The following is a 17,208-nucleotide window of genomic DNA, read 5'->3' as shown; positions in this document are numbered from 1 at the left end:
ACATTTGGGAGGGACACCATGGAGGTCAGCTAAGCCCAGAGAGGGCGCACGTTAGAGCAGTAGGGTAATATAAAGTTAGGTCGTGGGGTCCGCTACACTCCAGTGTGAGCGTTGGCTCCTCCTGTCCCCAGTTCTCTGCAGGAAAAGTCCTTTGTATCAACAGGACCTTCACTCCCTAATTTGAAAATGAAGATGGTGACTGTCTTGTGAGAGGTTTATGAGAATGAAATGAGAAGTATAGTAGGGATCTGGCCCAATGCCTGGCCCATGACAGGCATTCTGTAAATAAGACTCGAAAGCCATTCAATATGGAAACACTAGTTTTTATCCCATCTGATGATTATCTAAGAAGAAGGGGGCCTCAAAGATTTTTCAAGCCCTTCTTCCTTCCCGTTCTCTCCTACGTATAGTTCATTTTACCTTGAGGAAGATGAACAGAGCTATCCCTTTCCCACTCCAGACCAGCCTCACTCAGCCCGGAGACCCGATCAGCACTGTGCCACGACAACCTAATGACCTTGTGTGCTGTGTTCATGCTCGTTTCATTATACCATACATATTTCTTTCTTTCTTTTGGGCAAGAGTTAGATCTTAGTTGGAGTTTGTCTGTCGGGGCTTAGTTGTGGTCAAGTCTGGAGACAGAAGATTGGCACAGGTGCCTTCTGATCTTTGTGGGTAAGAGCCACGACTGAACTTCTCTCTGCCTCATTTGCCGCCTCTGCAAAGCCAGTTTTTAATCTTTTTGGGAGGATGAGACTGAAAAGAAAAAGTATGAGCCAAGTAGCATCCTGGGCACACAGGAAATACTCAGTATGCTGTTGGTGAGGCATGGGGAATACAAGCATGCTGGTGTGCAGGAAGGCTGGGACATCTGAAGTTTAGGGAAATAACTGCCGGAGACCTTTAGACTATTTATAGCGCTGCTCACATCTGGACACAGAGTAAACATCACCCTTGCAGGCTCGCATGGGCGGTGTTCCCTCAGTTGGAGGATTGCCTTTCAAGTGCCTATGGTACAATGAGGATGAGTGGGAGCCTGAGCGGGAGCAATTCTGGGTGGCTGAGTTAGTCCACGGACCCGAGAGTGCTAATGCGTTCTAATGAGTCTTAATGCAGTCATCAGTCCAGGCAGGGGGTGGTGGAATGGGTCTCAGCGTCTCAGCTTAGCCCCTATTACATTGGAGTTGAGCTGGATCTGATGACTTGACGATACATACAAAAATTGCCAGTGCTCAATGGCGGCCCGAAGCGAGCATTGAAGAACGCCAACGTTTTGGAAAGAATGAGTTTTTTTTTTCTCAGAGATGTTTGGAAAGTTCTGAGGACTACATAAAATAGGAGACTGCAGGGATGCAGGAGAAAATTGAAAATATATTAAGAACTCAGGAACCTGACAGGAGTAAACTTCGCATGGTAGGAAAAGAGCAGGCCGTGCCACATAATACAGCTCACTGTTCTGGTAATGAGACACTCGGTTGCAACACAATGCAGGGCTTACATTCACCGGCCATATCAGGGTTTTCCTGATCGTAACTCAGACAAGCCTGTCTGGGCGCTTTTCTCTTATTATGTACCATACCATATAACATAAGTCTATAAAAACACATTAAGGCCTTTTGTAAAAATATAAAAAAAAAGTTTTATAGCGTACTGGAACATATTACCAAATTTCCAATTACTCTGTCATGTGAGAGTACATTGTCCTCTAGTAAATATCTGAATACTGATACATGTTACATCACAATGTCATACTTTGTTTATAAATAGAATGAGAGTGTTTTTATATTGTTCTTTCCAAGTGATATGGCATGTCTGCAGCAACACCAACCATATGCTAGGCTTTCCACTCGTTGCCAGCTACCCTGGCTAATCAAACACACTGTTTAGAAGGCATTGCTAGTCACGATGCTAATTACCAATAAATAAAAGACTCCTCTAAGGCCCGAACAACCATTCTCATCATTCTGGAGAGAGGTCTATGCATAGGCTTGTTAGAGAGGGATGTGTGAATAGAACAAGCAGCGTATAGAGGCCAAGCATCTGAGCTTTAGAGCTTAATGTATCATATGCAGATCAGAATTGTGTGGGGTGTACCTTTGGGATCATTTTCCCGCCTGTGCCTCCAGGTTAACCGAGACTAGTCTTTTTTTGTGCTTTCTAATGCTCTGTCTCTAATAATTCATATGCCTCTACCTTACTAATAAGATTGGTCTCTTAGTGCCTTAATCTTGCAATTCCCAGCACAAGTTTCTGCTAAACCTCCAGCAGTGGAAATATCCAAACAAAACTAATGATGAAAGCCTTAAATGCAGAGGGAGTTGGGGGCTGTGGAGAGCATTGGCATTGGCGGTCTGAGGCTGTGTAAGTAAGACCCTGCGTAACACTGATTCTACTAGAGGTGGTAGGCATGGTTGACTGGCCTCCTGTCTCCTTTTCTGCCTGATAAAAGGGCTCTAGTTACCACAGGAGACATGGAAGAGTCTTGAGCAATTCATGCTTGAATCATGGCTCAGCTATGTACCAGTGATGTGGCCTCCAAATAGCCTCCATCTGAATTTCAGTTCAGCGAGTGGACCATGTAAATATGCCTCTATGTTAATGGCTTCCCTGTCAGTCAAAGAGATCGAGCCTACTGTGTAAAGTTCTTAGCTTCATGCCGTGAATGGAACGAGTCTGTCTTGTAAAGGTTATCTCGGATGGTGATAATGCTACAGACGAGAATGGCAGTGATGCTGAGCCACAAGGCAGCAGGGAAGATTAAGGACTGCTGTGAGGGCAAGGAGAGACCCTGCACAGAAAGTCTCCATTTGTCACCTGATTCCTAGTTGTCTTGGGTAAAAGGCTGTTATAACATTTGAAAAATAAAAACAGGAAACATGTAAACTCATAACCCAGGGATCTCCTGTTAAATGTATGTGTACCTATGTGTGCGCGCAGGTGCACATATGTATGCCTGCATGTGGAGGCCAGAGATAAAACTCGGGTGTTGCTATCCATCTTGGTTTTAGAGATAGGGACTCTCACTGAGCCTGGAGTTTTCGAGACAGCCTGAACCGCCTTCTGTTTCTGTCCTGTCCCCAGCATTGGGATTACAAGTGTGTGTCACCACACCTGGCTTTTTAAATATGGGTTTGGGGGATCAAACTTAGGTCTTCTTATGTCTGTGGTAAGTACTTTTCTAAGTCAACCACCTCTCCAGCCACTGTTAAATTCTGAGAATGATCTAGATATATCCTCATAATTTAGGTAAACTAATGGTTAAATGAATGGAATCCCTGCATTTGGTATTATTATTATTTTATATAAAAGCTATACTGTAGAATTTTTTTGTATGTTCAGAAACAATGGGTTTTTCAACATATATTTTTAGTGATTGATCATGTTTGGTTCTTTAATATGGATGTTGAATATGCCGTACTTCACTATTACACAAATATTGGGTATTTGTTTTCTTTGTTATGAATGATATTTAGCTACTATTAATCTATCGCTGCAGTGCATAGTTTGTGTACAATTGTTTATCTGCCCTCAGCTTCACACTGCAGTAGTTGAGCATGGTGCCATCCTGGAAGTAGCTACCACCTACTAGAGGGAGAGGCACACGCCGGCGTTGTGGTCTGAGCTGGTCCCCATCCTTTCATGTTGTAAGCTGAGACTTGAACAAAATACTGCTGGCCCTGCAAAGAATTGAAACAGGAAGCTGCATCAGGCATTACAATTCATCACGTTCATATTTAAAGGATTCTTTTTTGATTTCAGAATTAAAATATCATTTTTTTGTACTGATTCCCCACACCCCAAAATTATATACCACTTCTATCATCTGTCTGTCTATCTATCTATCTATCTATCTATCTATCTATCTATCTATCTATCTATCTATCTATCATATATGAACTTATAATGCAAAACTTGATTTTATATATACATATATCAATTTTTTTCATATAATATATTTTGATCACAGTTTCCCTTCCCTAGCTCCTCCCAGATCCTCCTTGCCACCCACCCAGCTTGCTCTTTCTTTTTCTCTCTTTAGAAAACCAACAAACAAGTCAAAATAAAATAAATAAAAATAGAAAAACAAAACAAAAAATCTCAAGAAACACACACACACACACACACACACACACACACACACACACACACGTATGCACGTACCCCATAAAACCACAGATTCTCACAACCCACATGGTTCTGCAAGGCTTATTAACAACAGCAGCCTCTCACCATCACTTTTTTCTATTTATTTTCCCCTCCCTAGAGGCAACAGGCAACACTATCCTTAGCTGGTCAAATTACTGTAGAAAATTAACAAGCTACAATAAATATCTTTGTAGACCACCGCACGAAGGCAGACCTCATTCTCTTAGTGACTGCATAGTACTTCACTACGAGCAGAAGCCTTCATCTACTCAACCAGTCCCTCACTGGTGGATTCTGATATTCTTTCCATTTTGTGCCACAATAAATAATGCGTCTATGAATATCCTTTACTCAGCTGTTCAAGCAAGAAAAAAAACTCAACTTTCTGATGTGACTTAATTTTAAAGCCACTATTAAAAGAACGGCCTGTATTCTTTGACATCTTTTTATGGCATTAAGAATTAGAAGCTAATTTTTGCTTACTGATAATTTTCTAAAATGTTTTGTATGGTTTTAATGTTTGCTTTGCGGTTTCTTTTCTTCTGTTTTTTTTTTCCTCCTTTTTATTTTTTTCTGTGAAACCAAAGGGGTGTTAGAAAAGTCAATGTTGGATGAATGATTGCTTGCTGTAAATGTATAACGGCATTTGCATTAAAACAAAACCTTTGTGGAGACTTTGCTAGGATTTCAATGATATTGCCTTACCATGTGATGACGTTAACACCCTTTTCTCTAACATTGAAAATTGGGTTTTATGCACCTCAAGGTTATAGGAATGGCCTAGTTCTATAAATTCACTTCCAGGCATTTATATGCTCAGTATAATGTCTGCATCACTCTTATTGGATGGCAAAGTGGAAAAAACATCATCCCTAGAGAAGCCAGTTTCGATGTCAGAGAACTCCTCTGTGGAGAGTTTTCCATTTTTATCACGATATCACTCTTTCTTTTAAGCAATGGAAATTCCCTGGGGTTCCTCCTGGCCTCCTTCCACCATGCGAGCCATGGTGTTGGAGCCAGCCTTCAGCTGATAGCATCTCTGGGGCCACCCACTCGGGGGGCTTTGTTTGCTCTGGTAATCCACAGTTCTGGTCTCTGGTATAGACATGCGATTAGGACTAAAAGTCAGGATTCTTGGTGGTGACCAAACCACCAAGAATTCTCTGAGAATAAACTGGATGCCGTTGGTTGATGGCAGCTTCTTAATGCTGGGTTTCAGGATTATATGCTACAGATAACTATTTTAATCGGATAAACTCTAAGAAAACAACAGAAATATCTCTCTGCTCCTCCCATATGAAAATCTTAGGATATTAATTATTTGAATTCTATTTTAAAAAGTTTAAGGTTACTCTTAAAAGAGCTTGCTTTAAAAATCATATCTTTTATCTTCTGAATTGCAATTGTTTGAGGAAATTCAGTCCCTCAGTCTGAACAGATTTGCTAGGTGTTTTTATTTTTCTGCGTTCTGGATGTTCATTTGTGGTTCAAAATTAGCAATTAATATTTGATTTTAGATTGGTTAAACAAATAAACATGGCTAGTTCCAGCTTTTCAGTCACAATTGAAGTTGGTTTACACTAGCTACATAGAGCTTGTACCTTTGCCATATATAGTTTCTTTTCTGTAGTAGCAGATTTAAGCAGGTTTTTTTTTTTTTTCTCCTTTTAATCAGGGGAAAAGGATTTCTCTCAGGAAATTGTGTGACTCCCATTGATGACTGATCTCAATGAGGCGGTAGGGGTGAGGGCTAGATGAGGCTGTTATTTTTACCATCAGACTGGGAGTCAAAATTGGATCCCTCAGAGCCTTTGATCCCCTGCAGATTAGACTGTGATCCAGAAGGCAGCGGCTTTCAAGGCTCGCATGAGGCCCGTCTCTTTCTGATCTCTTCGAACATGGCAGCTTACAAAGTGGTTCATGCTGTCTGCTTAGCCTTTTGTGAGACTCAGATTATGGATACCAGACATATCACACTTAACGAATGGCAGTTGTTGCCAGAGGACTGGGTGTTGGCCGTCGCTTGGAGAGTAGGCATCTGCTACCAGCAATCCTGTGTGAGAGGCAGGGGATGGCACATCTATCAGGAGGACCCTTACCGTGGTGAGGCCTGTGATTGTGCACCTCAGGGTCTGCAAGTTGTCCATGATGATCTCCCCAGCCAAAGGGGAAAAGTCTTTAGACATGCTCCATTCCACTACGGGGAGGGGAATAAAATAAGATTCAGTCACGTGACAAGCAACACTGCAAGAAACAGCTCCCACCCCCACCCTTAGCCCTGCATCCTCAGCTAGCTCACCATCCTCCTTGGATGTCAAATCACTTTCCAAGTCATTTTTTTTAAAAGATGAGCTCTCCTCTGAGAGAAAAATAAATCAATCCTCATATACATACCTTATAAGTTTTAAAATCTTGATAGATACAATTTATACATTAGAATGCATGCATTTTATGATGTTCTTAATGCGAGATATAATGCATATTAAATATGCATTTATTAATGACAGGGATGTTCTGAGAAATTCATTATTAGGTAATTTTCTTTTAAGAACACTGTGGACTGTACTTAAACAAACCTAAGTCAATGTGATGCACTAGGCTACAGGCATTTAGCTTATTTTTTCTTGAAATGTCTGTGGGGTGAACGGCCCTGATTTTTGTTCATGATACCATTGCTATATAAAGATACCATGTGTCTATGCACACACAAACATACACTCAGGCACAGTCATAGATAAGATGTCATTGAATATAGCAGTCCAATGTATGAGTTGCTGAATGCGAGGAACAAAAGGTCCATTGGGGCACTAGCCTCCTAAACCTGACTTGGTCTTATTTTTTTGAAGTCCTGGTTACATTCTCATCTCAAATGAAGACACTTCTGCTCATTTCCTCTTTATCATCCAGTGCCCTCTTCTGCAAACACCCTCTTCCTGTGGTGTCTCATATACCTCTTCTGTTTTCCTCCCTGAGCCTTCTCCCAGCCCTCCTCAGGAGCTTGTGCTGGATCTGGGTCTGTGGCTAACTTGTCTAGTGCTCGTCGTCTCTGTCATCCCAAAGTAAGTGTTAGTCCACACTCAAATCGCCCAAATCCCAGCCTCCCATTGTACTATGTGGCTGTATGCGTTCAGAGCATCTTCCGCTGGTCCCAGCCTCCCATTGTACTATGTGGCTGTATGCGTTCAGAGCATCTTCCGCTGGTCCCAGCCTCCCATTGTACTATGTGGCTGTATGCGTTCAGAGCATCTTCCGCTGGTCCCAGCCTCCCATTGTACTATGTGGCTGTATGCTTTCACAGCCTCTTCCACTGGGTCCATAGGCCATGGTCAGGAAATGATTGGATATCACAGGTGGGAGCATCTTATATAACTGTTTACATACAGGAGGGACTAAGAGCAAGCTGCGCCCCAGCAGGAGCTGTAGTTACATGGACAGCCTCTTGATGACAAGCCGGAGACGTGAAGGTCTATCTATCTTCTATGACACCTTAATCTTCGGCAGTTAAGTCCAAGTGGCTCTCAGTTTGCCGCCCTGTGGGTCACCCATCTCTAATTTTGGAGCCGCTGTCTCTATCCCTGGCCCCATTTTTTTTTTGTTTCCTGCAAGTCACACTTGCTTCCCTCACTCTCTGGGCATCACTGCCCTACATTTCCTAGAGCTCCCATAATTACAGCAGCCCCAATGTGGGATGTGCAGCCACTGCTGGCTTCCCTGAGTTTTCCGCAGCCTTCCCTTTTCTAGGTTACGCCTCTCCTAGGTTTCTCCCACCTTTTGACTGCCTCTGTCTAGGTTCTTCCTAGTTCCTCCTCTTCTCCTTTCCAGCTGAAGCTGTGTTCCTCGGGCAGGATGGTGGTGGGGTTGGTTGGACTTTCCCTTCACTCTGTGTGCTTGCCCCTGGTGCTGGCCTTATCATTTGTGACTCTGTGGGTCTTAAAAGTAGGAGCTTTAGGTCTGGCATCTCTCTTGTGCTTTAACTTACTCCTGTAAATCTCTCCAGGAGCGCCCCTGCTTTGTCTGAATTCTCCCTCAGCATGTCTTTCTGCCAAGAGTGTTTTCTCAGTGTCAACAAGTGGCATTTCCATCTACCCAACTACCAAACAATGGTCTCACAACACCCTTGCCCCATCTTTCTCCTGCTTCCTTACAGCTGATTGACTACTAATTTCAAAATGTCTCCTGCCAGATCCCCATTTCCCTTTCCATTATCATAATCCTGGAAATGCCTTGGTAACTACAAGGATCAATACCCGGGATCTTCCTAGCTGGGTTTTCTGCTTGGCTCTTTCTCTTTACAGGTGAAGCCCCATACAGCAGCTTGAATTACAGATTGAAGTCATTATTCATTCTTCTTCCTAAAATCCCTTCATTGTGTCCAGTTGCTTTGGGAACGAAATGAAATCTTAAAAAGACATCCAAAGACCTACACATTAAGACTACTATCCTTGTCCTTTGCCGTGTGCAAGAAGGGCTTTCTGCTGTAAGCCTCTGTTTAATGGATTATTCTATATACTTTACTCTTTGTGACTTTTTATCCTTCCAACCTTTGCTTGGTGAAATGCTGATGAGCCAATGAGTTTCAGCAAAGTCAACTCTAGAGCCCTCGGACATAGATAACTGAATAACTCTGATTTGTTTTCCCAGCATACTTTGTTAACATTAACACTGCATTCTGTTTTATGGTATGTTGATTGCGAGAAACCTGAGAAGTAGCCCTTATTATTTCCCTCTCTGGTACTAAGTATAGATTTTGTAGTTTATGTACGTATACTGCTCCCAACCCCAAATAGTACTTTCTACAAAATAGTGGTATTTTTTTAATGTAAACCTTTTTCTGTCTCCTGCCTTTGAAACTCTCAGACATATTATACAATATAATTAGAATCAAATGATCAAGATTATGTATCAACTCCTAATCCATGCCTTCATTGCTTTATATTATATACCCTGAAACCCATAAATATCTATTTTATTTGTTTGAGGCAGCATCTCATTTTGTTTCCCAAGCCAGCCTGGAAAGTCCTATATAGCCTAGACAAGCCTTGAACTCATGAGGACCCCCTACCTCAACCTTCAAATGGTAGGTGTGAGCCACCATGTCTGGCTCCCATATGTACTTTAAAGAAGATACATAGATTTTTCTTCTTGTGAGCAACTAGCTCTTAGAGAGGCAGAGTCTCTTAAAGTGAAACTAAGAGAACTTTGTCTTCAGAGTGGGCTGTCACACTGACCTGAAGATAAACAGCAGCAGGAACAACAAAACGAGACAACATTCAAAGCAAAAGTGAGTAGCAGAGGCTGGAGAGAGAGCTCACTTAGGAACACCGGCTGCCTTTACAGAGGTCCTAAGTTTGGTTCCCAGCACCCACATGGCAGTTAGTCACTGCGCATAACTCCAGTTCCAGGAGATCTGATGTCTACCAGACATGCAGACATGCATGTGGTGTACATATATATATATAGGTATATATATATATATATATGCACTCACACATACACATGAAATAAAATAAAAAAATCTTTAAAAGGCAGCAAATACATCAAGAAAGAACAACATGTAAGGGAGCACTCTAGAAACAAAAATACCCTTGCTCTAATAATATAATGCTGCAACAATTTAATACAATTTCTCATGTTGCAATTACCCCTAACTGCTGTAGGAGATTTGATCAGTTGTGTGAAGATGTCTCTCTTTTACCTCACCTGTCTAGAAGACCATCTGATTGTTTTAATAAAGAGCTGAACAGACAATAGCTAGGCAGGAGAGGATTGGTGGCACTTCTGGAAAGAGAGAAGAACTCAAGGGAAGAATCTGAGAGGCAGGAGATTTGCCAGCCAGATATGGAGGAAGTTGGACCTACAGTACTGAGGAGAGGTAATGAGCCATGTGGCAGAATATAGATGAACATAAACAGGTTAATTTAAGTTTTAAGAGCTATTTGGGAACAAGCCTAATCTAAGGCCAAGCTTTCATAATTAATAAAAAAGTCCTGTGTCATTATTTGGGAGCTGGAATGTCTGACTGTACCAAAACATAAAATTATTTTCATTCCTGCTTCATAATTATAACTTTGCCACTGTTATGGATTATAAATATCTGTGTTTTCCAACAGTCTTGGGTGACCCCTATGAAAAGGTCACCTGAAGCCCGAGAGTCATGACCCCACAGGTTGAGAACCACTGCTCTAATACCCGTGGCAATGATGAGATGGCTCCACCTGCCCCTTCCTGCTTTGTTCCTTGGGGTTGCTTCTGAGTCTCTGGGTGCCAAATCCCAAGCATCACAATCACGCAGCCCCCCAGGAACTGTTCAGGGAGTATAGAACCCTGGCGCCCCTATGACCTGTAGAGTCATTGGCCAGCACAGCGAGTTCCAGGACAGGCTTTCTCCTCCCTCTTCTCTGACGCAGAGCATGGAAAACAACAATCTTGAGGGCCCAGATCACACTGGCATTTATTATGCATTGGTGTGACAAGGGCCTCCTGCGTCTCATTGTAAAATGGGGCCCACATTGAGACAGACGTGAGTCAACAGCAGACAGAGTCATCTGGAGAGCCATCTTGTCTCCTCAGTCAACAGTAGTGTGGAGAAACTTTAGGATCAACTCTTGCCACCCAAGATGCCAAGTTCTAGGGAACACTTTTGTCTAAATCCCAATCCACAGGAAGAAGACCCCAGCGTGGAATCCCAAGCTGAAGTTTTCCAGGGAAGGGCTGGGACTCCTGTCTAACAATTCAAATGGCAGCCTCAAGTCAGAGGAAGGGTTTGGAATTGTTTTTTTTTTTTTTTTTTTGGTTTTTTCGAGACAGGGTTTCTCTGTGGCTTTGGAGCCTGTCCTGGAACTAGCTCTTGTAGACCAGGCTGGTCTCGAACTTACAGAGATCCGCCTGCCTCTGCCTCCGGAGTGCTGGGATTAAAGGCGTGCGCCACCACCGCCCGGCAAGGGTTTGGAATTGTAACAGAGTTTTTGGCAGGCGATTAATGAGACTTTGCTCAAAGATACAATGCTTAGCATTTCTGAAGAAACCACTATTTTTGTCTGAATCAAAAGTATTTATACTCTATTGAAATTTGCCTTACAAAAACATGTTTCAGTAGAACACGAGGCCTGGCTTCTTGACAGACAAAAGCAAACCAAAGGCAGGTTTGTGAGGACGTGGGTGCTGCTCTGGAGTTACCGCCGGATCCTACTTAGTGTCTGTGTAGATTCCGTGACTCATTGGCGTTTCAGAGGTAAAGGGGTTTGAGAAAAAGAATTCATATCAGAGGGAAAAGTTCTCCCTTTTGGGATAGCCAGTTGGTTCTGGGTTGCCAACAGTGTTTCTCCTCCATCTACTTTTTTGGGTGGGGGTGGAATGGGGTAGAGTGTGTGTGTGTGTGTGTGTGTGTGTGTGTGTGTGTGTGTGTAGGGGGCTCTTTTTGGCCTGAAGCTATGGTTTGAGGTTGGTTTGTCCTGGCCATGCTGAACTGAAGAAGGATGCTTAAAAGAAATCCCACACTAGCTCAGGATTGAAATAATAGAGGGTTATTTAATTAGGGGTAGACTCACAAATCAATATCCTCTGCTGGAACAGAGAAGAGCAACCGAATCCCACTGGAAAAGAGAGCCGGATGCATGCTTTACATCGGCATAAATAGTATAAGAGGCCACGCCCCAGGGGTTAACTTAAAGGCTATTGGCTGTAGAATTTCCTACAGCACTGAACTTGGTGTCCAGGGTTCTAGTGGTGGGAGGCAGTAGTGTCCTTGAGAGACGGTTTGGTTTAGAGGAATTAATGCCACTCTCACAGGAATGGTTAATTCTTATGGGACCTGATTAGCTACCATAAAAGTGGATTGTTTCCTCTGTACACTCCTGCTTTCAGGCACAAGTTGAAGAAGCATGATGTTCTTGTTGGTATCATGCTCCTGGACGTTTCAGCTTCTGGAGCCATGACACTAGATACAAGCCTCTTTCTGTTATAAATTACCCCATCTCAGGTATTTTGATCTATCATCAGAAAATGAACTAAGACAGGGCTGGAAAGTTCTAGCTTCATAGACAGTGACTTGACAACCATCTAAAACACAGTTCAGAAGTTTAGGAAGAAAAGAGCTCCCGACAGTCTGGACTGGTCACATAAAATCACTGATGTGATGGAAAGTCTCACAGACTTGAAGTCAGAGGAAGATTCACAACTCTGAAGTATTTGTGTGCACAAACAGAAAGCAACTTCCTAAGCCACAGAGTGTTGTGGTTTGCACGCTTTCCTAAGTCTCAGGCTGCTTTGTTTTGAAGGGTAAAGATGATACAGAAGCAAGAGCGCCAACAAACAATACTGCATGAAAAAAAAAATCCAAAGCAGAACAACACTGCCACCCTGCAGGGCCTCAGGTCACAGGTGCCCCAGCCCATCTGCTTAGAGTGTACCTGGGAAGAGTATGCTGTGAAAGATATTCCCCGCCCCCAGCCCCTTCTCCCCCTTCATTGCTTACATTGCTTTGTCTCTTAGTATGTTCTCTCCCTCCAAAGCTTCCCTGTCCCTTACTTCAAAGGATCTGGTGCTGTAGTGTTCCTGACTTCCCCGGGGCAGGAAGCATCCCTGCCAATTCTCCCTCCCCCAGCAACTTTCAGAAGTCTCCAAGAAGCTCTCGTTTCTTTGTTTTGCCTTTTACATTTAGGAGGTCAGAGCAGCTTACATTTTAGGATTGTCGTTCCCGTGGTGGTCCTAGGGGCCTCCTCTATAGATTTAATGCTCCTCTATGGCAGGAACCATGGGCAATTAGTGTTGCTCTCCAAAGCCCCCACCTTACTTCTCATGGCAGTGTCGGTAGCTCTGGAACTGTCAGGTGGATTGGATATTTGAGTTCTGATTTGGGGATGCTTTAAGCCTAACTACACACATCTGATGCCAATACATAGATAATCATCCACCCACCCCCACATCCCAAGACAGGGATTTCTTGTATAGCCCTGCCTTTCTAGAACTCACTCTGTAGATCAGGCTGGCCTCAAACTCAGAGATCTACCTGCCTCCTCTGCCTCCCAAGTGCAGAGATTAAAGGTGTGCGCCACCACTGCCTGGCTAAAAACGATACAGAACGCTTCATGAATCCGTGTGTCATCCTTGCACAGAGACCATGCTAATCTTCTCAGTATCGTTCCAATTTTAGTATATGAAGAGGTGTCATAATAGATCAAAGACACAGTCAAAAAGGGAATCGCGGTTGGTTGAACTGCTGCATTAGGGGCTGAGTTAGCGACTAACTCCTTTCTTCCATAGTCTAGAATCCTGGACTCTCCATTTGTCCGTATATTGCCTCCTAGGAACCGAAACAGAAAGAGACAGATGGGGAAATAGAAAAAGGCATTTCCGATTTCCTATCAACTTCTCTATGGAACCAAAACGGCATTCTTGCTGGTCACACTCTGGCTGGCGCCTGAGCTAATGAATGGAATTTGGCTAGACTGCCCTGCCTAGCACCAGCATTATGAAATCGTCCTCTGAGCCATCTGAATATGCAGTTTCGAACCTTGCAGGCCAACCCCAGCACAAGAAGAACAGAGAGGGATGGGAGGACGCACTCACTGAGAGACCCAGATCGCAACCCATCACAGCCATTTCTAGCGATGAGAAAAAGGTGTCTCGCTGCAGTGCGAACCCGTTCAACACTTGTGGCTTTTAAATCGGGAACTCTAGGAAGAGCACCCACATGGCAGCTCACAACTGTCTGAAAATGCAGTTCCACAGGATCTGACACCTTCACACCAATGTACATAAAGTTAAATAAATCATTAAAAAAAAAAAAAAAAAAAAAAAAAAAAAAAATTAAATCGGGAACTCACGTGAAAACTGTGCAGCCGGGGAGTCTTTTCAGCTCTGATAAAATGTGAGGTCAGAGCTGCTCGCGTCTTTTTTTTTTTTTCATTTTAAATTCCCTTGGTAGTCCTAGGAGCAGGGGCATGCGTTACTTTCAAACAAGAATCTTTATTGTTTGCACAGAGCACGGTCATCCAGTTAATTAGAAAAACATTTTTCCCCAAATTAAATTTCCCTAGAAAAACAATGATTTAAATTAAGGGCAAAAGTCTCCCCCCACACCCCAACATCAGAGATGCCTTCTTGCACCTACTCCTTCTGGAAGATGAAAAGCAAAGTTGGAATTGGGAAACTGTATTTATTTATTGTCAGATTTTGCAATCCACAAAAGTAGCTTGAGCTAATTTACCTGCATGTATTCTCTGTGCTCTTGGGTTTTGCTCATCCTATTTCCAGCACTATACTGAGATACATCTAGGGAGCAGAAATGTGTGAATGTCTAGATTTTTTAAAGTTGCGAGCAAGCGCTACAAGGCACCCCAAAAGGTCTGCTACATTGTCTTTGTCTTCTGAACTCTCTAACATTTATGCCACTGTGGCTTCATCAAATTTATTCTTTTTCTCGATCCTTTTGCATGTCTATAAGGGAGATATTATTTCTTATTGTTCTTACTACCTACCTTCTTGCCATGCTCAGTATGAAATGTGTTTTGAATACTTCAGATCTTCAGAAGCCCAGCTGCCCCAGCTAAATGTCTCCCATAATATACATAGGACCTCTTCCTCTCAGATGCTGTACTGACCCATAAGGATGGGGGTGGGGTGCCTTTAAGTGAATTTTACTTCAGTGGTTTCTGCAGGCTGGGATGGCAAAGTCTAAGGAATTTGCCCCAGCCAAGGAAATGGGAACCCAATAATCCTCAAACCCCAAGAATCTCCCGAGTTGATTTGTCTACTTGCTTTTTAAGGCTGTTAAATGAAGTGTTGGGAAGGTCTCAGACAGATGACAAGGTGATGTAGGAGTGTTTCAATCTATCTGTTGTTTTATTGGTTAATTAATAAAGAAACTGCTTGGCCTGATAGGTCAGAACATAGGTGGGTGGAGTAGACAGAACAGAATGCTGGGAAGAAGGGAAGTGAGGCAGATGCCTCAAGCAGTCACCATGACTCTCCTTTCTGAGATGGATGCAGGCTAGAATCTTCCCGGTAATCCACCCCTCGTGATGCTACACAGATTACTAAATATGGGGTAATCAAGATGTGAGAGTTAGCCAGTAAGAGGCTAGAGCTAATGGGCCAAGCAGTGTTTAAAAGAATACAATTTGTGTGTTGTTATTTCAGGTTTTAAGCTAGCTGTGCGGGAGCCAGGCAGGATGAAAAGCAGGCCTGCCCGCAGCTCCTCACTACAACAAGGTACAGAGTTCAAAATCTACTTATTTACATTTGGGACCGTGCAGTATAACAGTGACTTTTTAGGGGGCCTAGATAGGGAGATGGAGGGAGTCAGAGCTGATCCCAGGAGCCACACAGGATGTTTGATGTCCCGGGCTGCAGTTAACTTACAGAAATCACTAAATTGATAGAAACTTGGTCAACACACAACTACTACATATATATATATATATATATATATATATGTATATGTATATGTATATGTATATATATGTATGTATATATGTATATATATGTATGTGTATATATGTATGTATATATGTATATATGTATATATATTTCATTGATATATATCAATGAAAAGCTAAATAAATAACATCAAGAAGCAGCAAATGCTCAGACTCTGTGCTCCATGTTTTGCTCTTGCGGTTGCCTACTCCATTGTCTACGGCTGCACACTGGGTAATGTTTCCCTGCCGCATCTTCTCAGCACCTGTCCAGTGAAGTCACGTGATCTTGGAACTGTCCACGGAGGGGATATTTACACCATAGAATCAGCAGATGCTATAAATCACAGTGTGTTTTATTGTTTTGCGAGCTGTCTTGACAAAGTATCAGCAAACTGTCATTCCAGATCTGACCCAAAGCTGCTTTTGTGTGGCTCGCAAGCAAAGGCTAGTTTCAGTTTTTCTGTGTGTTTTTAAAGGATTGTAAAAACAAAACATACACATAAAGATATGTGACAGAGACCATATGTGGCTCACAAAGACCAATTTATTTATTCTCTGATCCTTTGGAGAACTTTACTGATTCACAGTCTAGATTTAAGAAAGTAATGGAGAAGCTACTAATAATGCAGGTTAAAGTGAAAATATTCAGGACCAGTAAGATCAGGTAAAGGCACTTGCTGCCAGACTTGAGGACCCAAGTTTGACTCCCTAACCCACTTGACAGAAGGAGGGAGTTCACTGCTGCAGGTTGTTCCTCAAAACCCTTCCCCCAAGTCACGGCATGCACTTGCACATGTGTGTGCATGCATGCACACACACACTTAAATAAGTAAATATACAACTTTAAGTGAGAATTTTCTGTGGCAGTTGCGTAGTAAATCACCCAGAGAATTGAGAAAACACTTCTCTAATATTTTAAAACTGTGATTTGATTTAATAAGGCTGTTGCCTACATCATTGGTAAGCAAGTCAGGTTCCTAAGAGGACTTCATTGATGGAGGAGTGTCTATGTGTTACTTTCATTATTAATAAAGATACTGCCTTGGCCCTTTAAGAGACAGAAAATTAGGTAGGCGGAGTAGACAGAACAGAATTGTGGGAAAAAGGAAGCAGAGTTGGGGAGACGCTTCAGGCAGTCGCCATATGCAGTCACCATGCTTCTCCTCTCCGAGATGGATGCAGGTTAAGATCTCTCCTGGTAAGAGACCACCTCGTGGTGCTATATAAATTACTAAATATGGGTTAAAGGAAGATGTGAGAATTAACCAATAAGAGGCTACAGATAATGGGCCAGGCAGTGTTTAAAAGAATACAGTTTCCGTGTAATTATTTCGGGTGTAAAGCTAGCCAGCGGCCGGGTGGCAGGACGCAGCCCCGCCGCTCCTTCTACACTTCATTGCTTCATTTTTGTCTTGTTAGGTGAATGAAAATAGCCAATATTAACATCCAAATTGTACTTACATATTAATTATGACTGTTGGCTACAGATTCAGGCGTTCAAATAAGTAAGTAAATACATCTGGGGAAGGTTATTGGATTATAAGGACTTTAAAATAAAGACGATTACATATTTTATTGATGTTTATAAGCCACATCCTGTCCTTTCTAGCAGTAAAATTCATACTAGATTCATTTGTGTAGA

At 42.5% G+C, this 17,208-nt stretch overlaps 1 protein-coding gene and 1 non-coding gene across 2 annotated transcripts in view; both read right to left on the bottom strand.

Annotated features, from left to right (window-relative positions):
• Ankfn1 (ankyrin repeat and fibronectin type III domain containing 1) overlaps positions 1 to 17,208 on the bottom strand; it is a 146,762-nt gene that overhangs the window by 60,953 nt on the left and 68,601 nt on the right. The window contains exons 6-7 of the mRNA XM_038328646.1: positions 6,246 to 6,343; positions 3,587 to 3,677 (exon numbers count right to left, since the gene is read on the bottom strand). Coding sequence (XP_038184574.1) covers positions 3,587 to 3,677; positions 6,246 to 6,343 — 189 coding nt within the window. The remainder of the gene's footprint in view (positions 1 to 3,586; positions 3,678 to 6,245; positions 6,344 to 17,208) is intronic.
• LOC119813784 lies at positions 13,215 to 13,316 on the bottom strand. The gene has a single exon (XR_005285245.1). It is a non-coding gene; the product is annotated as a U6 spliceosomal RNA (small nuclear RNA).

The sequence above is a fragment of the Arvicola amphibius genome, chromosome 4 (assembly GCF_903992535.2).
Source record: "Arvicola amphibius chromosome 4, mArvAmp1.2, whole genome shotgun sequence".
NCBI classification, from domain to species: domain Eukaryota; kingdom Metazoa; phylum Chordata; class Mammalia; order Rodentia; family Cricetidae; genus Arvicola; species Arvicola amphibius.
The sequence above is the reverse complement of the archived record's forward strand: the minus strand, read 5'-3'. Positions and strand labels throughout refer to the sequence as shown.